Raw genomic sequence first — 17,417 nt, forward strand, 5'->3', positions numbered from 1 at the left:
TTTCTACAGCCCATGTGTGAGGGGAAGGGAGAGAAGTCTCCTGCTCTTGCTTAGCTATTTTCTGTCAAAAAAATCTTAGTATAATTTTTGTACAGTGAATATTTATGACTGTTGTTACTGTCAATATAATTTTTTGCAGTTACTGCACTTATTTACATTTTAATGGCCAAGTCAATAAAGATTTATGCACCTGTCATCTGAATTTTCCACAAAAACAGTGATTGCTTAAAACCCCCAGTATCTCCTGCAGAATACTCCCCCCCCAAGCGTCTTTTAGATGCCTTCATTGTTTTGGGAAATAGTAGGCTAACCAAGCCTTAAAGACATAAGTCAAACCAAGCAAAATCTTGCAGCAGTTTTCATGTCAAAACTTCTGCATATTACAAAAGCACTTGCTCAGGAACCATTTTTTTCCTCTATATTATTTTGAACACTGTCCCTTGAGCAGCAAAGACTGGTTTATCACTTTGATTTTCTCAGATGCGCAAACTACACGGCTTTTGTAGCTTGAGGAAATACGCTGCTTAGCATTGACCTTGTTTTGATTTTAATGCAGTAAAAGGTACAGTTTGGAGCCCTGCTTTGTGGGGTGTGCAGGCACACCATTCAGGAGGGACATGCTATGCTATGCACACATTACCCTCCTCCAAAATGTGGACTACAGAAAAGGAAACCTGAAGTCATTCCCTCTGCGCCTGCCCATGGTCTTGGCGCAGGAGTTCGGGCTGCCAAGGCACATGTGTGCCCTCATTCTCACCATAGTTTTCCTGAAGGCAGCCACCCCACAAGCCTTTTTTATCTCTACCCAGAGGAGGCCAGTGAGTCCCACACCACTGTTTTGCTGCAGCAGGGGCTCTGCAGCATCAGGTCCCTTTCCATTCCCAGACTAATGCAGTTATTTCTCTGCTGTCCACCCCTTGCTGGATTTCACAGTGGGCTGGTGGCTGTAGGGACAATAAGGAGAAGCCGTCTCTCTCCAGAGATCTGTTCTCTCTCTGGGATGTACTCTCACTCTAGGCAGAGTTGAGCCAGGTCTGTTTCAGCTGAAGCTCGGGGTCTCAAAGGCAAGGTTTCTGATCATTTTAGGTTGGGGTTCAATGTCTTTTTAGGGTAGAGTTGAGATTTGAGGTTGAGGAGAAGCCAAGGTTAGGGACCAGGCTTCAGAAGCATCTGAGCTTCACAACCTGCTCATTCATAGATCATAGATCCTACTGTCTCAATGCAATCACCTGCACTGGAGCTGCAAAGAGGCACGTCACAGGCGCAGGGCTGGAGGAGCCCTGGCCCCTCAAATGGCTTCGGTGCAGAGCTCTTGCTCTTACACAGCCTGGCTCACCCAGACTATGTGGCTGTAACCAGAGCACTGTCAAACCTGTCCTACACGCCCTTGTTCTGGTCTCCAGATTCTTGCAGCTTGCACACAAACACACATTTTAATTGTGACACCAAAAGATATTTTCTCCCGTACGGGCAATTCCCTCTCCAGCTTCGACCATCCACAGCCCCCCTCCCCAAGCCCCTAAGAACCCCAAGCAACGCTTCTGAGCACCTTCCCGAGAAAAGGGGGAGGCCGGGGGGGTTCTTTCACTTCATCTTTCAAAACCTTCAGCCGCCCTCCCCCCGCCTCACCCGAGATATTCCAGTAAATTACACCCCGGAGGCAGATCCCTGTGCCCTGCGGCCACCCCCCGGCAGGTGATATTTCAGCCCCCGCCGCTCGGCAGCCCGGGGCGGGGGTCCCCGGGCGGCAGCAGGAGGCGCGGTGAGCCCGGGCCGCGGCGAGCAGGGCGAGCCTGGCGCTGAGCTGAGCTCACCTCCCTCCACCCCCCTCCAGCTCTCTCCTCCCTCCCCCTCCCCTCCCTCCTCCTCCGCCTCCTCCCGCGCCCAGCCTGCAGCCGGGATCTCAGTATTATGGCATCGAGGAGAATGGAGACCAAACCCGTGATAACGTGTCTGAAAACTCTCCTCATCATCTACTCCTTCGTTTTCTGGGTGAGTGCGGAGCGGCGCAGCGCGGGCACACACCGACCACCCGGGCACGGCCCCGGTACCCCCGCGGCCCCCCACCTGCCCGGGGCGGGGGGCGGCGGGGTCTCCGCAGCGCGGATCTGCCGGGGGGGCACCGCCGTGCCGTGCGGGGACGGACTGTATCCGCCGGAATACATATGTGTATGCTCACACACATATTTATATGTGTGTAATTATATTTTTATATATATGCATTTATATATATATATATATATATATGCACATTTATATATATATGTACTCATATATATGTGTATATATGTGCACATATTTATACACACACATACATATATATGTATATATATAGAAAGTAATGTTTTTTGCCTCTTCTTTCGCCGAGCACATACCTCCCGAGCCCCCGCCGGGGAAAGTTGCAGGGGTCTCCCCGACAGCCGCCTTGGCTGCCCCCCTCCCCGCTGCCTCTCTTGGCCGGCCGGACCGGGGTGGGGGGACTGCGAGGCGGCCCCCGCCCGTGTCCCCGCTGCTGCCGCATCCCCGTCCCGCCGCGGGGCCCGGAGGTGCCACCTCGGTGCCCCCCGGTCCCTCCCCGGTGCTCACCTGGGCTCAGCGGGTGCTGCCCTCCGCCGCCGCCCGCGGTACCCGCCGCGGTATCTGCGTTTCGTAACCGGGCTCAGGCTCCCGCAAACCATTTTCCTGACCCAGATGCATTAATTGAGTTGCCGCGATTGACTGACGGGGGAGCCGGGCCGTGTTTTTCAGGCGACCCCGGGGGATGGGGGGTTTCGCAGCGTCCCGGCCTGTTAGTCAGTAGATCCCTGGCAGGAGCCGCGTATCGCGGCGGCGATCGGCAGATTAAAGTCCTTTTAATGGCACGCGGTGACAACACACGATAATGGCCCCGCTGTGCGCCGTTAGAGACCGTGATCCGCACATCATCGATACTGTGCCCTAAGGCGCATTTGTCACTTCCTAGCAAGGGGAGCTGATTGTGCTTTATCGGTTTAGTAGCTTTGTGCTGTGAATAGTGCCTGTGAAACAGGGTGACTCAAATTTTCATCATTCTGCTTAAAAATGCATTCTAAACAAAATTGCTTATTCATGGCAATAACGTTTGACAGCGTTATAGTGAACACATTACTTCAGCTGTTTCAACTTTAACTGGGTTTTTTTTAAAGCATAACCAAAATGCATTTTGCTAATCCATATTTACAGCAGTACCTCTGTGTTATTGACCCCCCTCTGCTCCCCGGTATTTAACGTACACCCCCTCCCCCTTGCTTTTTAACAATTTTGGCGGTAGCCGCAGCGGATATATTTGATGACTGAAATGGATAAAAAGCCAGAATCATCTGTTGGTTTTTTTTGTTGGCAAGTAGATCCTTCACGCTAGTCTCGAGGAGGTAGGTTGCTAAGTTTATACACTTACCACAATTTCAAGACTCATCCTTTCCAGTCCTCAGTTCTCAGTGGATCTATAAGAAGCCCCTCTTCTTCCTGTGATGAATGAGCAATTGCAGAAGCCCTGGCGAATTTATGGTGTCTTTTAAAATTGTGTCTTCTTTTAAAAGTGATTGCTGTGTCTGCTGTAGCCTGAAAAAACAGAGGACTTAGACCGGAATGTCCGTTGAGCTAGCACATTTCACCAGCGCTAATCTCATTAAAAAAGAGAGAATTGTACATTAAGCCAAGCAGCTGGCTAAGGGCATTTGTGCCGTAGGCTGTCGTGATGCCAGGCCAGGTTGACAGCTGGGACCTTGTAGGGTAAATAACACAGCTGAGCTCTGGTTTGGGCTCCAGCAACACAGCTGTGCTGGTGGGATGCTCTCCTGCAAATTATTTTACTCTGAACTATGTGTCAGGCTCCCGTGTGTCCTGGTCTTCTCCAAGGGCATGGCCCACTCTTTTAGTTACTTAACATTTGGCAGCCCTCAGAGTATTTGTCTGCTTATCATCTTCCTTGAGCCCAGAAAAGGAAGAAGAAATAAACAATTGGAGACAGAATCCTGCAACCATGAGCAAAGGAGAGTGAACTATCCTACTTGCTCTTTCATCTGGTTTCTCAAGGCACCAACCTATGGAAACCTAGGCAGGTCTCAGTGGGGGAAGACAGCAAAGGACTTTGTAAAGGTCCAAAATATTTGACAGCAGACCCTAAGTCTTCATTACTTCTTCCATGCTAAATAGAAGAACAAAAACTAATTCACATGTTTGGCCCCCTGTTGAGCTTTAAAATCCAAATAACATAAATTGGAGGAGGTTACAGTTATTGCAATGAGTAGAGCAGAAACCTAGTTCACTCTGGCCATATGCTCCTTTTCTTTTTGCAGGCAAGTTTGAGAGCTGAGAGAAGCATGGACTTGCCTCAACCCTCCCTCCATTATTTTCTAGGGTGCTTTTTGTACTCTAACAAGCTGCTGGCTCCAGAGCCAGTGTAACTTGAATTTAGTCCCTGTGAATTCTCAGAGCTGAAAATATGGGAAGGATTCTATTGGAGGAACTATTTTAAAAATTTATTTCTTGGACTGATCTAAATACCAGAAGGAAACCATGCCAGCGCCACAAATGGCTGGTTTGTAAATTTTCATTCTGATGGCTGTCCCACATTTTTTGGAGAGGTTGCAAGCTGACTTCTGAAGGAGAAAGCCCTCTGTTGCTTAGCTGCAGTTCATATGGATTTTTTTTCTAGCTATGGAGATGGAACTGTGTTATAACACAGTGCAGAAAGTTGTCCTGTGAGAGGGTGGTGTATGGTGGCAACCCTTCGGTTATCAAGCCAGGTGGTTATGGACTCTGATGTGAGGGGACAGGGGGAGAAGATTCTTCTGTGCCTCCAGTGAGCTGTTTTGAACCATCATGAAGGACTTCTCTTCGTTTATGTTGTTTATAAAATAAGAAAATCTATGCACACAGAAAACTCATATAACAAGTGATTGTCAGGGTTAAATATGAATTGCATTTGTATCAATGGGAGAGGTGCATATAAGTGAAGGCTTTTAGTATGAGCATTGAATGAGGGTCCGCTGACTACATGGGAGCTGCAGGACTGTAATGAGGAGACATGGTTCATTCAAATTTCATACTGTGTAGCTTGTTCTTCTCCAAATAGGTTTTATTTAATGGTATTTGTTATTTTGATAGCTTCCTCTCCTCCCCCTCACTGCACTTCCCAACTTCTTTCCGTAAATGTATCAATATGGTAAAAAAATTCCATAAACAGAGATAACAAGCTTTTTATGTGCTCATATGTATTGTTATTCATAGAACACATTAAGTGCCTAAGGTTACCGCTTTTGGTCCTTAAGGGATGTAGTAATAAAAATTCAACAGCCATTTTTTTCTTAATCAGAATTCTGTACTGAATGCATTTGATTTGGAACTAGCAGATTAAAAATAGGTGATAAAAGCTCTGCTTGGCTGTTAGCTATTTTTATTTTTTTCCTTTTGGGTATCATAGATTGCTTGCATAGAAATCGGAGATATAACCTGTCTTGTTTATAAGAGAAGATGAATTTTGGATTAGAATTCAAAGTGATTTTTTTTATATATATAGGAGAATGAAACCTTGAAGCACCTCTCGGTACCTTGTAATTGTCTAACACTTAAGTAACCTTTTGTCTTAAAACATGTGTATACTTAATACTTCATTGTAGCCTTCAAAATATATTTTGTTACCAAATTAACTGCCTGCCTCAATGTGTTTTTGTAGGGAGCTTTAAGGGTCCATGCACTGGTCCTTAAAGTTATTCGTCTGCAGAAAACGGGTTTCATCTTCCATGCAAAGCTTCTTGTTGCCCCAAATAGGCACCGTAGCAAAGTGATTACCTTCCAATTTTAGGCCCTGTGAGACTCTTGGCACTCAAATGAGTGCTTTGTGTGTGCTGTACTACCGGTATTGGGTTTTCTTGCTGTTCATTAATGTAATAAAAGCATAGAAGTAGAGTTTCCATTCAGATATTTTTCCAAGGTGAGTCACTGATCTGAAGAGCACCTTCCAAAGTCAACGTTTTGGAGACTGCATTAAGTTCTTGGAACTTGGCTAGTCTTTTGCAGTGTGACAAAATCTGCATTAAGATAGCCATTTGCAATAGCAGTAGTTTAGTTTTCCAAGTTTTTATCGCTTTGAAAATGGACCTGTGCATCCTGGTAGGACCCCTTGGGGGCTGGCAAGTGGCAGGAGATCCATGGACTGGAGTGTGGTGGGACAGGTAAGCGTTGCTTAGCTGTGAGGCCATAGCCAGTGCTGTGATTTTAAACCAGGTTGAAATTGCATGTTTTCTTGTAGTTCATCTTCTTTTAGCCAGTTCCTCTGGTGACTGTGGTGTCACTGGTGTGGAGGTCAGGGGGTCAGAAGACGGCACATGAAGGATGATGGGCTCAGGCCCTCTCTAGCATGGGGGGCACTGGGAGAGTTGGTGTCTCCTTTGAATCCCACCCCCCCATTTCCATCATCTTTCAGGCTTCCTGAAAAGGAGGTCACTGGTGGGGGGCTGTGAGTGGCTGTGATGTTGGGGCAGGCAGCTCCCTATCCTCGTGCTGTGGTGGTAGGGTGGAGGCAGCATTCACCCACCGTTCCAGGAGCTCACAAAGCCATTTTCTGGGAAATGCCTGAGACAAAGAGCAAGTGGCCTCCCCTGTAACACAGATTTATGGCTCCACTCCTGACCCATCTTCAAATGCAACCTTTTTAGCCATGCATTATAATATGGGATTAAATTTGCGTGTCCCTTTGAGTTACTAGTGGCATTAGTCATCTTCGTTATGAGTGTCCAGCTGGGTTGCTGAAATTACTGATTTTCTCCTCAGAAATTCTTTGCAGTGCTTCTGTATTATTTTCTGCATGTTTCTGGTCTTTTTCATACCTCTTAAAATGCTTATATTCTTTCTTCAATTTTTTTTTAAAATATCTGTTAGCAGATGGTTTTAAAGGAAATATTTTGGGAAAATTTTAGCTTTCCCATGTGGCTTAGATTGCTCAATCTTTTGGTGGTTCTGCTGACTGCAAAGTCAACATCGCTATACTTTTAGAAAGAAATGTTATTATTCATACATAGTTACCTGAAATAAAAAAAAAAATCACACTCTCAAAAATGCACAAAATCCCTCCATCATGATGGATTTGGAGTGCCCCATGGTTTAGGTACAAATCTCATGCAGTTGCCTCCTGAAGTCAGTTGTTTCCTGTTCTGCTCACATAATGATATACATGAAAAATTAAAGATAGTGGTGTTTTCTTGTGAGTATAGCCCAAGGTGAATTCTGTTGGCTAAATAAATAACTGGATTTAAAAAACAACAAATAAAGGCTCCTTGGTGTTTTAAACCATAACTCCAGAGTCAGCTTTCTAAGTTTCCTCTTGTGATATGTACCCAACTTGGCTTAATTTTGTGGTGGTTTTGGTGGGATTTTTTGTTTTTATTACAGTGTGGTACAAAACCCCCTTGATGATAGTCCTAACAGATGAGATCTATGCCAGCAAGGCAGCTCCAGACAGTGTGGATAAACAGGGAAGATTATGACTTTGATGTGTGTTCCATACCTAGTGCTGGGGCTGTTGTTGCCAGCATGCAGAACCTCTGCCTGTTACCCCAGGGTCACCTACGGGTGGGATGTCACAGGGGAAGCTTCCATGTGGCATGGATTGTGCCTTCAGACATTTCTAGGACCTCACTCTGTTCCTCTCCTTGGTAGGAAATTGGTTTTATGAGTGTAGCCAGTTTGCCTATTTGGAGCAGAGAAACTGGCAAGTTGGTGCAGTTTTTGCATTGTCGATGCCCATTCACGTTCTGAAAATGTACACCTCATTTAAATGAATAATTGACTTTGCTGTTGGCCAAATGCTCCTTCTTTTTTATTTGTGTAACTATGGCTATGTCTCAGCAAAGTACCTGCTAGCCCTTAACCTTGGAGTTTGTATCTGGACAGTTCTCTAGTTTGAGGATGGTAACTTTTTCACATTAGCAGGTTGGTTTGGACTGGTGAAGAGGGACAGTGGGTGACTTGAAGTATTTCATTTACATTTGGGAAGATATAGGATACATTCATAACAAGCAGTGGCACAAGCTCTTGCTTTTTCACAGGGGATGGAGGTGTGGGGGAGTACCGCTGTATGTGTAGTAAACACTTGGCTGTTTAGCATTCACTCCTGCTCTAAGCAACCTGTTGTGTGGCCTAAACAGTGTAAATAGAAATTCTAAGGAAGGATGCTGGGGAGGCTTTGTTATCACTTTTCCATTGAAACAGCAGTAGAGTCCTTTTCCTTGGATGCTGGTTCATACCAGCTGTGCTTGTCAAGGAAACGGAGACAATTATTGTAGGTAAACCAAGGGAATTTAAAATGGATCCAATAATCTGATTTTATCTGTGGTTCTGTGACTATTTATCAATTCCTTGTGCTGTCAGGGATCTAAATTAGGTTACCTGGTATTGTTAGTTGTCTCCATCTCTGGATTTTTATCATCATTTCTTCGGCTGTTATAACTGTCCTACAAATTTACATGCCAATGAGTTAATAGATGAATATCTAGAAAGGCTCTTTGTGCACTGAGCTTGCAGAAACATCTCCTTCAATCTTTCACATGCATTTTAAGCCCAGAGATTCATGTTACATAGATACCAGCTTTACTGTAATACTGAGTCTGTTCTGCAGCTACCAAATTTGCAGTTTTCAACCCTCAGTGTCTTGCAAACCTTGGTGACTGAATCTTTAGAATAAAATGCAAGACTACAGAGGTGACTGTAGGGAGCAGATAACAGATACTGTAAGGCTGTTTTTATTTACATAATGTTATTTCTTTGGGCTCACCCAATTAATTAACATTTAATCATCTCTCAGAGAATAGATCCTTCACTTTGGTAGAATGTGCTTCTTTCCATCTTAGCTCTCTTTCACGGCGGTGGGCAGATGGCTTATATATATAACAGTTCTGGGTTATGAGAGGGAAGTATTTAAATTTCTCCTGTACTAAAGAGACTCTGAAGCATGGCACACTTGTGTCTTACAGGATTATCATTACTTCATAGCTGAGTTGGTTCTTTGAGCTCTGGGAGTAGGCCACAGGATTTTTAGGAGCTGTAGTAAAAGAGTGGAAGCAATGCTGCTAATACTAATTTTGCTGTAATTTCCATGTAGTGTTTTGCAAGATGTTTTCCAGATGTTCTGTTTTCATCTATGTGGTTCTGGGGACAGTGCTAAAATCTTTAATAGAAGCAAGCAGCTCCCTTTCCCTCCCCATTTCTTGCTTTACTCATCTCCTTGAATTTCTGTGCTGAGCTCAGTTGGTGGCTGGTCACTGTGTGATACCGGCAGTGACTCCCTCCCAAAAGCCAAGCAGGATGCACCACAAGGCAACAGCCTGGGCTGGGAAGAAGGCTGAAATTGTGCCTTGCCATCATTTATTTCTGAGAGTTATTTGCTGTGAGCTTTGAAAAAGGGTTGCATTTGGTTTGGGTTGCATGTGGATTAGGATGGATCGAAAAGAAATGTTCCTTTTGGGTTTTTTTCATATTCAAGAATTTTTTTGTAAGAGCTTATTTGCTAGGAGAATGTGATGATATGAATAACAAGGCGATGGACTTAATCTACAAAATTCTGTGGATCTTAGGAGCAGACCTGAGGAAAAGGTTGGCATGCTTATATGGTGTTGCAGAGAAGGAGGAGAGGAGAGAGTGAAACCCTGTAAATATTGTAGGAAGAGGAGCACTTACATTTCCCTAAAACTGGGAAGGGAAGGAAGCCCCTGCTGTATGACCCATATAACCACTCAGTGCCTTAATGCCTTTGAATAGAAATGATCAGCTCAGACCTGCTGATGCCACGGGATTGAAGTTGTCAGTGAAGCTGACAAATTCTTCAGGATCTTGTTCCTGACCAGATTACAGGCACTGTTTTGAAGAATGCACTACACAGGAGCAGCAAATTGCACTGAATTGCACCAGCACAGTATGTTTGTAACTCACTCTTAGCACACGAGAAATTCTTATTGCGAGGACCTAAGTACAACCCCTGCAACTGAAGATTCAGCTGCACCATGCTGATTTAATGATTTGATAGGCTTTAAAAACCTTTATCATTTGGACAGAGTTTCTGATAGGTTGGCCTCCATCTGGCAACAACTTTGAAGTGTTTAGAAAATTCCTTTTCAGCATTTTTGGCAACCGAATATGAAAAACTGCTCATTTAGTATATTTCTAAAAATAAATGGGAGCTATATCACAACCTGAAATTTTTGATGGAGGTAGTCTTCTCAGGGATGGAAACAGTTGGTGGCTTGGATAATCCTAAAAAAAGAAAGTTTTCAAAGAAATGAGAATTTCCTGAATATGCCAGGTAATGCTGACGTTCCTTTTTTGTAGCTGGACTTGAAACTAGGCCAGTTTACGGCATCACGGGCTGTGTCGTGACATAAGTTGCATCAGTCCAATTGGGCAGCACCAAGGCTTCAAAGTTGTGTCTGGGGCTTAGGGCCCAACCAGAGGGGAAAATCTGTGGCACAGTCTGGGGAACTGGGGTCTGCAAGCCCACGCGCTCTGCAAGGATAAACACCTGGATTGCACTTTTTTTTCCATTTTACAAGATAACACAAAGGTGCATGGCAGCATGCAGCTTGCTTGGCCTGTCCAGGTGCTCTACTCTGACCTCACCAAAGAAAAGGTGAAGGACACTGTATACAAATTATGGCAACACGTGCAAGTCAATTCCAAAAGCTATTTGAGATGGACAATTGATGCAAGTTTCCTGCAATCAAGGTGAAGGGGGAAAATCCCTTGATTTTTGTTGTGTTCCCTAATAGTCTCCTGGCCAAAGCATTTTCATTTCAAATAGCTATGGCCACCACTGTATCAAAAGGCAGTCAAAACACCAGAAATGTGTCAGGAAAGTTGTGGCTTTCATGCTTGCAAGAACAGGTTAAGATAAAAGAGAGGACACTTTCCAGGTATGCATTAACAGAAAGAACAGGTAGAAACTCAATCCTCCTGTATGCGTTTCACTTTCAATAGTACTTAACATCTAACTGTCTCTAATTAGGCTTGGAATGGAAACATAATTAAGTGCATGTCACTTCTGTTTCTCTTTGAAAACAAAGAGGGAACAAATACAGATAGGTTACCCTCAGGACCTTGATGCTCTTCCTGATGGCTGCATCTTATGGTTGGGATCATTTTTACAGGTGCAGCTGCCCTGTGCTGAGTGCAGGACTTACTGCTCTGCGTTGTGCACTGATTGCAGACAGAGTGTGATTTGATTTACCTGCCAAATAATGTCTTAGAGGAAACCAGCAGCTGATATTTTTTCATGTTTAGAGATTCTCTTTTTTTTTTTTTTCAACTTCCTCTGGGTTTACAGGTCATTGATGCTATGGTAGAGCTGCTTTTTTGTATAGCTGAGTCTATGAGTCAGCTGACCCAGTGTGGAGTTGCTAGTGAATGCTGAGATCAGCTTAAGTGTTGTCTGGAACTGATTTTCTCTTTCCAGTTACTTCAGAAAAAACTGATTAGTTAAATCGTGCAGATCAAATAACCTGGAGGCTTAAATTGATCTTTCTTGTCCCAGAACAACTTATAGACCATCTATGCATCACCTGCCGACTTCAGGATTTTGTTTTTTTTCTATGCAAGTGAGGTCTAAAAACTCCTGAAGAAAGAACCAGGACCTTAAGATGCTGGGAAGCTGACTGTCAGGAATGTTTCAGTATTATTTCTTGGAACATAGAATCCAGACCTCAGTGTATTCCTTGCTTCCTGTTCTCACAAATCAGGACTTGATGCAAAGGGATTGAAGCAGGATTTTCTAATGGAAGGTCACACCTTTTAAAAAGGGAAAAAAAGCAGTTCACAGGGATGGCACTACAGGTTTATTTCTGTCATGGCAGGTAGGACTGGGGACACTCACAGTCTTTCTAGGAGGCAGCATGACTTTGCTGCATTTACTGAGTATGTGCAGGGTCCCTGTGCAGCTTTCAGAACACTTGTGCAAAATTCCCTGGCAGGATGGGACAACTGTTGTTTCTGCCCATGACCTTGTAAATAAATAGTTTCTTATGGGAAAATACTCTTTTTTAAATCTTTCTCCTTTGGTCTCCCTACTTTAAAGTGATGCTTTCACTAAGCATCCTCTGGGCATGGAAAGGGCAGTTCAGCACCCTCTGTCCCCTGCTCAGCACTGAATTCACCCACCCTTGGCTGTGTTTACAGGCATGGTCACCAGAGGTATATGCAAGACAGGACCATGGGTCCTTGCCCCATCCAAGGTGGTCCCTGCCACAGCCAGGGGACAGCCAGCAGCCCTCTGGACAGGGTAAGAGCACTGCCAGGCTCTGCCCTGGGGCACGCAGGTGTGGGGTGGGCTGTCCCACTGTGCTCACCAGCCGGTGAAATTACAAGCTGCAGGAGGTGTGCTGGACCAACCACTGTGGGTAATAAACAGTATTTCATCCAGCACTTGTGTTATTTTCAACTGAAACCAGAAACAAAAATAAAACCTCCCACTTCCAGGACTTTTGTGTTTTGTAAGCAACAACCAGTTGCTTTCTGACAAGATGGTTGTACTTAAAATAGGTATGTCTGTGGTAGAGAGAATTTTCAGCTCATGAAGTTGTTCAAAATGATATGGAAAAGTTGTCTCAGTTTCTGTGAGCTGGCATGCGTGATATGCATGTAATACTCTTTAACCCAAACCAAACCTGGTCCCTGTTGTATGGAAACCTGAGCATGCTGCACCATAGCTATTTTTTAACAGAAGTATCAGATTTAAAGTGTTCCCTCCCCCCCTCATTCACTGACATTACATTGCTGGGGGACCAGACAGGATTAATTCTTCTGCTGTGAAGAATATCTAGTATTAAAGCAAGGAGCTGGGTTGTTTCCTGGAGCAATGCAATCCCCAGATGATCAAGAATATAACTGAGCCACAACCGCTTAGTTGATTTCTTCTCCTAATTTCATTAAGTGCTTGGCTTTCCAGTTTCATGCCAGATATTAGGCCAAGATGAATTCCTATTTTTTCCACCACCATGGAATATGAAAAATACAGAAGGCTGCAGACCTTTAAATCATCTGAAGGACATTCAGAAGAATTTCATGCGAAGACTTCACTCTTAGGTAATCAATCAAGTTATTAATGATATAAAAATAAGAGCTATCTCATCAGTGAGGAACAGAGTTAACCAGTTTCTGTTCTAGTACCATTCACCAGCTGATCAGTTATGCACCCAAGTCCAAGTCTGTGTGGCAGTAACATGTGCCCCTTGAAAACATATTTGCTCTACATCATATGTTAGTGCAATACTGGCAAGCAAAAGAATATGAAATAAAAAGACATTTTAAGAAGAATTACATCAGCTGGGGTTGATGAGCACATGTGGGTGGACTGAGCTTTGTCCATATGAAAGGTGTAAAATATCTTGTAAAATCGTCTTGTTCTGCTTAAAATCAGTGGGAAGCAAATACGACCGAACTGTCTTACACAGTCAGGCAATGGTTTTTGAAACCTCCCTGTTCTTAATATTCAACTTCAGTGAAACAGACAGTTATTATTTCCATAGACTTGGGATTGGGAGCGTTTAATGTTCATCCTTGTGCTGGATATCTCAGCAGGATAAACCCTGTTTCCCCTCCTCTGTCCAGATGGAAGATTTGTGAAGTTCTGCCTCCTGTCTCTAGACGTGCTTTGTTGCCCTATGACTTTGCAGCATGACATCATTTTGCAATATGTGTGATCCTCTGACGTGTCAGTTCTACTGAAGCTTAGATGGACCCTAAAAGAGGTAGAATTGTGTTTAAAATTTTGCAGCTTCTATGAAAACAAAGCCTAAACTGAAAAAGGCAGAAGCAAAAGACTCGATCTGTAAATGTGTTGATGAGTTGGTGAAGTAGTGTGAGATCACACATGAGTCAGCTGGTAGATGAATAAATGCTGAGTATTATGGCTGGCACCAGAGGGCATGGCAGAGTGCACATTCTTTGGATTAAATTCAGAACAAATTCAGAAAAAAATGGACCCTGCACCCTGTATGTATATAGGGTGGATTGTTTACAACATTGACAGATGTATATGATGTTTTCCTGGTTCTTAAGTGTAATTACTTATGGCAAAACTAAACCTTTGGATTTATTTACCAGTGGTAGTCCTTAAAAAACAGTAGTTGGCATGTCCGTTTTATAGATGGAGACACTAATGAAAATCCAGCAATATGTCTAAGGAATGGTTTGGTCAAATTTGGCACAGCTGTGAGTCAGTTATTTTAAGTCCTTGACGGTAATTATTACATTGTAGCACTCACTTTGACATCTTATTTCAATTGCAAGAATAGCAAGCTGAAACAAAAATTGCACTTTACCTGATGTTAAGGCAGCCTGTAGAGTATGGGAATGTTTCTGAGAAGTCTAATGAATACTGCTTGTGGAGAGAGATTATGATGGAGCAGCTGGCTGTATCTGAACTATGGCATTGGTACACCATGATGTTTCTTTATTCTGAAGTTGCATACACATAATGCACTGGAAAAAGCATTTCAGACTACTCAATATCTTGGGAGAGGGAGCACTGCTGCTGGTGCATGAGAGCAAGTCCCAGGGTGAGTGGGCTTCCACAGCTGGGAATGATCCACACAACTTTCCTGGCTTCATAGATCAGGCAGGCCCTTTTGTGGGGGGAAAAAAAATTCTGTCATGCAGGGCATAGGGGGGATAGTTTTCCTTCATGGAAAAAAGTTCACATTTCTGTAGATGGATATCCACCTTTATTTTGAAAGATCATTTGGCTGGGAAACAAGCATGTTGACACACTTACTCAAAGAGAGGAGACTTGTTGTGCCTGCCTAAGAATGTCCTCATCCTTTTTGTGCTGTCAGTGATCTGTTATCTCCATGGTGTGTTCCAAGTGTAGCAAGCAGGATCAAGTTTAAATGGTGACCTCCAGAACAAGGTGGTTTGCTCACTTTTACCCTGCTGCAGACATGAGGATATGGAGAAAGGTTTTGCTAACATGGAGCTCTGGTTAAAGACCAGTGTGCAGAATTTTGTCATTTGTGGATTCTACCAGATTCTGAGTGAGATTATCAAGTGCTTCTATGAACTGCACTGACTTCTTAGCTAAAGAAGGATTTCTCTCTAGTTTACTCATGCAGTGGATAGTATGACAGCTGCAAAAACTTATTATTTTGTTTGTTAAATTTTAATCACACAGCTACAAAGTACAGTCTGTGTGGCGATGGCAGCTCTCAGAACTCTGCTTTAGTGGAGGAAAAGGGCAGTAACACCTACTGGGGCAGAGGCTAACTTGTGCTCTGCAGGACAGTGTTGACTTCCCAAGCTGCCATTTAGGGCTAGAACAGGTTGTGAGGACGAGGATTTCAGGTAACTTATTGCTCGGAGGAAACATTTAATTTAGGCATTTCTTCAAGTAGAAAGGAATTGGTTCATGCTGAGAGCCTATTCTGTAGCCTGTACCATAGGTCTATGCTTTCTCCCACATCCCAGCAAGACCCTTCTAGAAGAAGTTAATGCTGGCTGCCCTTGGTTTGTATCAGAGTTAAATTAAGGCTTTTCACTAGCCTGGGTTAAGGTGTATTTTGTTGTTTGGTGGGTGTAGGTAGGGACAGCTCATGGAAAGATGTCATCATACATCTTAACATACATCTTGGATCTGAGTGGGTGAATGACAGGCTGGTTTTCTTCTGATGGTCCCTGTCCTAAAATCCCTTGTAATGGCTATTGGTCAGTTGGTGGGGCTGAGAGCAGAGCAGAATGGCTTAGAGCAGTCACTGTTTTGTTCTTATCCTCTCGTATGTCTTGGTGATCAAGAGGGGAAAGGCCTCAGCAGGGACTCAGCAAAAGGTAATTAATTTCTCTGGTATTCCTGGACCATGCTGCTTTTAGGTAGAGAAAGAATTTTCAGGTAAACCATAGCATGATTTCTGTTTGCCACTTCTCCTTCTCCCAAAGTGGTATCATGTAGGGCCAGAGATTGGTCTGTGGCTTAGTTCCTGCTTTGTTTTCTTTTATCACCTTATGTGCTGCAGTATAAATGACACTTTTCAAATGGTAAATTATGAGTTGCTTAGGAAAGACTTCTTAATACTATTTTTCCTGGCAGTTTATTTCATCCTTTTCCTGTAAGTCGTACCAATCCAGTATCTAGTGGAGCTGCCTGTTAAGCAGTAACAGATGGCCCATGCTAGCTAGGACAGGAAGGATCATAGGGGTAGGAGCCAGTGTTATCTACATATGTGTTTTGGATTGCATTGTGAATGCTTCCCAGGAGGAAGCACAGCTGGCACTGGAATTGTGGAGATCAGATTTTTGGTATTTTTTATTCCAACTCTTGGCATACTTGAAAATCAATGTATGTGGTTCATGTCAGGCTAGATCAATGATGTTGAAATTATACCTCTTCTTAAATAAAATTGCTGTGCTTGCTGGTTTTCTTCTTTTTTTTGGTTTATCCTGTAATCAAAAGTACGGTGTAAGAAAATACACAGAAGAGAGAGCAGCCAGTTCCATTATGTAATCTTTCTTCCCTGTGTGCTCTACCACAGGATGGCCTGAAAATGTAGTAACTAATGCAAAACTGAAGGAGGAAAACCAGAATTAGTCATAGACAGTTTGGACCAGTATTTCCCCCCACAGCTTTGCTCCTGCACTAAAATACTTGGGTACCATGAGAGGTAAAAGGCCAAAGAGGAGAGGGGGACATGTCAGAAAGTGGCTGCCTTGCAGAGCTCATGTTCTGGGGCAGTTTCTTCCTAACACTGGGCTTGTAGCATCCCCTATCCTCCCACTTTGTTTAAATCTGTACCAATGGGCTCATCTCTAAGGGGCCAGGGAAAAGCATGGATGAAGAAAGCTGTGATATTAAGCATAGTCTGTGGAGGTCAATCTTTGATTCTGCTAAGGTGGCCAGGGCTTATCCACAGCCATCTCTGCTTTGCTCACTGTATTGTGTTGGATGTTTGTCAAGGCACCAGCAGACAAAGGCCAAGAGATCATAGACATGGCCATGTCATTGTGATTTGGTAGATCAGGACTTTCAGAGGGTTCTTACAGTATATATTGGTATCTGTTTCCTCTTGACACTCAGAAACAACATGAATAAAAATGTGAGAAACTTCTTACTGAAAAATTCCCTGTCAGACAGGCATGGGAAATTCATGACTTTGTGAGTTTTTCACTTTTTGTTGTTCTTGTCCTAGAAGCTTCCAGTTTAGAAGATAACATTTCATTTGGTTCTCCCCTGCCCCAGTTCAGAATTTAAAGCTTTTTCTTTCCCCTAGATGGTCAGAGGCTAAGCACTCCTTGCTTCATATAAGGTAACTAGAGCTTGTGTCAATCCTGGGATGATATAATCATAGAATCACAGAATGGTATGGGTTGGAAGGAACCTTAAAGATCACCTAGTTTCAATTCCCTGCCATGGACAAGGATGCCACCAC

General features: G+C 43.7%; 1 protein-coding gene and 1 long non-coding RNA gene across 2 annotated transcripts in view; one reads left to right on the forward strand and one right to left on the reverse strand.

Annotated features, from left to right (window-relative positions):
* LOC113970212 overlaps positions 1-2,999 on the reverse strand; it is an 11,386-nt gene extending 8,387 nt beyond the window's left edge. The window contains exon 1 of the long non-coding RNA XR_003535078.1: positions 2,587-2,999. This is a non-coding gene — a long non-coding RNA (uncharacterized LOC113970212). The remainder of the gene's footprint in view (positions 1-2,586) is intronic.
* Positions 1,862-17,417, forward strand: part of TSPAN7 (tetraspanin 7) — a 94,133-nt gene continuing 78,577 nt past the window's right edge. Inside the window, exon 1 of the mRNA XM_027688862.1 lies at positions 1,862-1,992. Coding sequence (XP_027544663.1) covers positions 1,912-1,992 — 81 coding nt within the window. The 5' untranslated portion in view covers positions 1,862-1,911. The remainder of the gene's footprint in view (positions 1,993-17,417) is intronic.

This window comes from Neopelma chrysocephalum, unplaced genomic scaffold, assembly GCF_003984885.1.
Source record: "Neopelma chrysocephalum unplaced genomic scaffold, ASM398488v2 Primary Assembly neopelma1_76, whole genome shotgun sequence".
Lineage (NCBI taxonomy): Eukaryota > Metazoa > Chordata > Aves > Passeriformes > Pipridae > Neopelma > Neopelma chrysocephalum.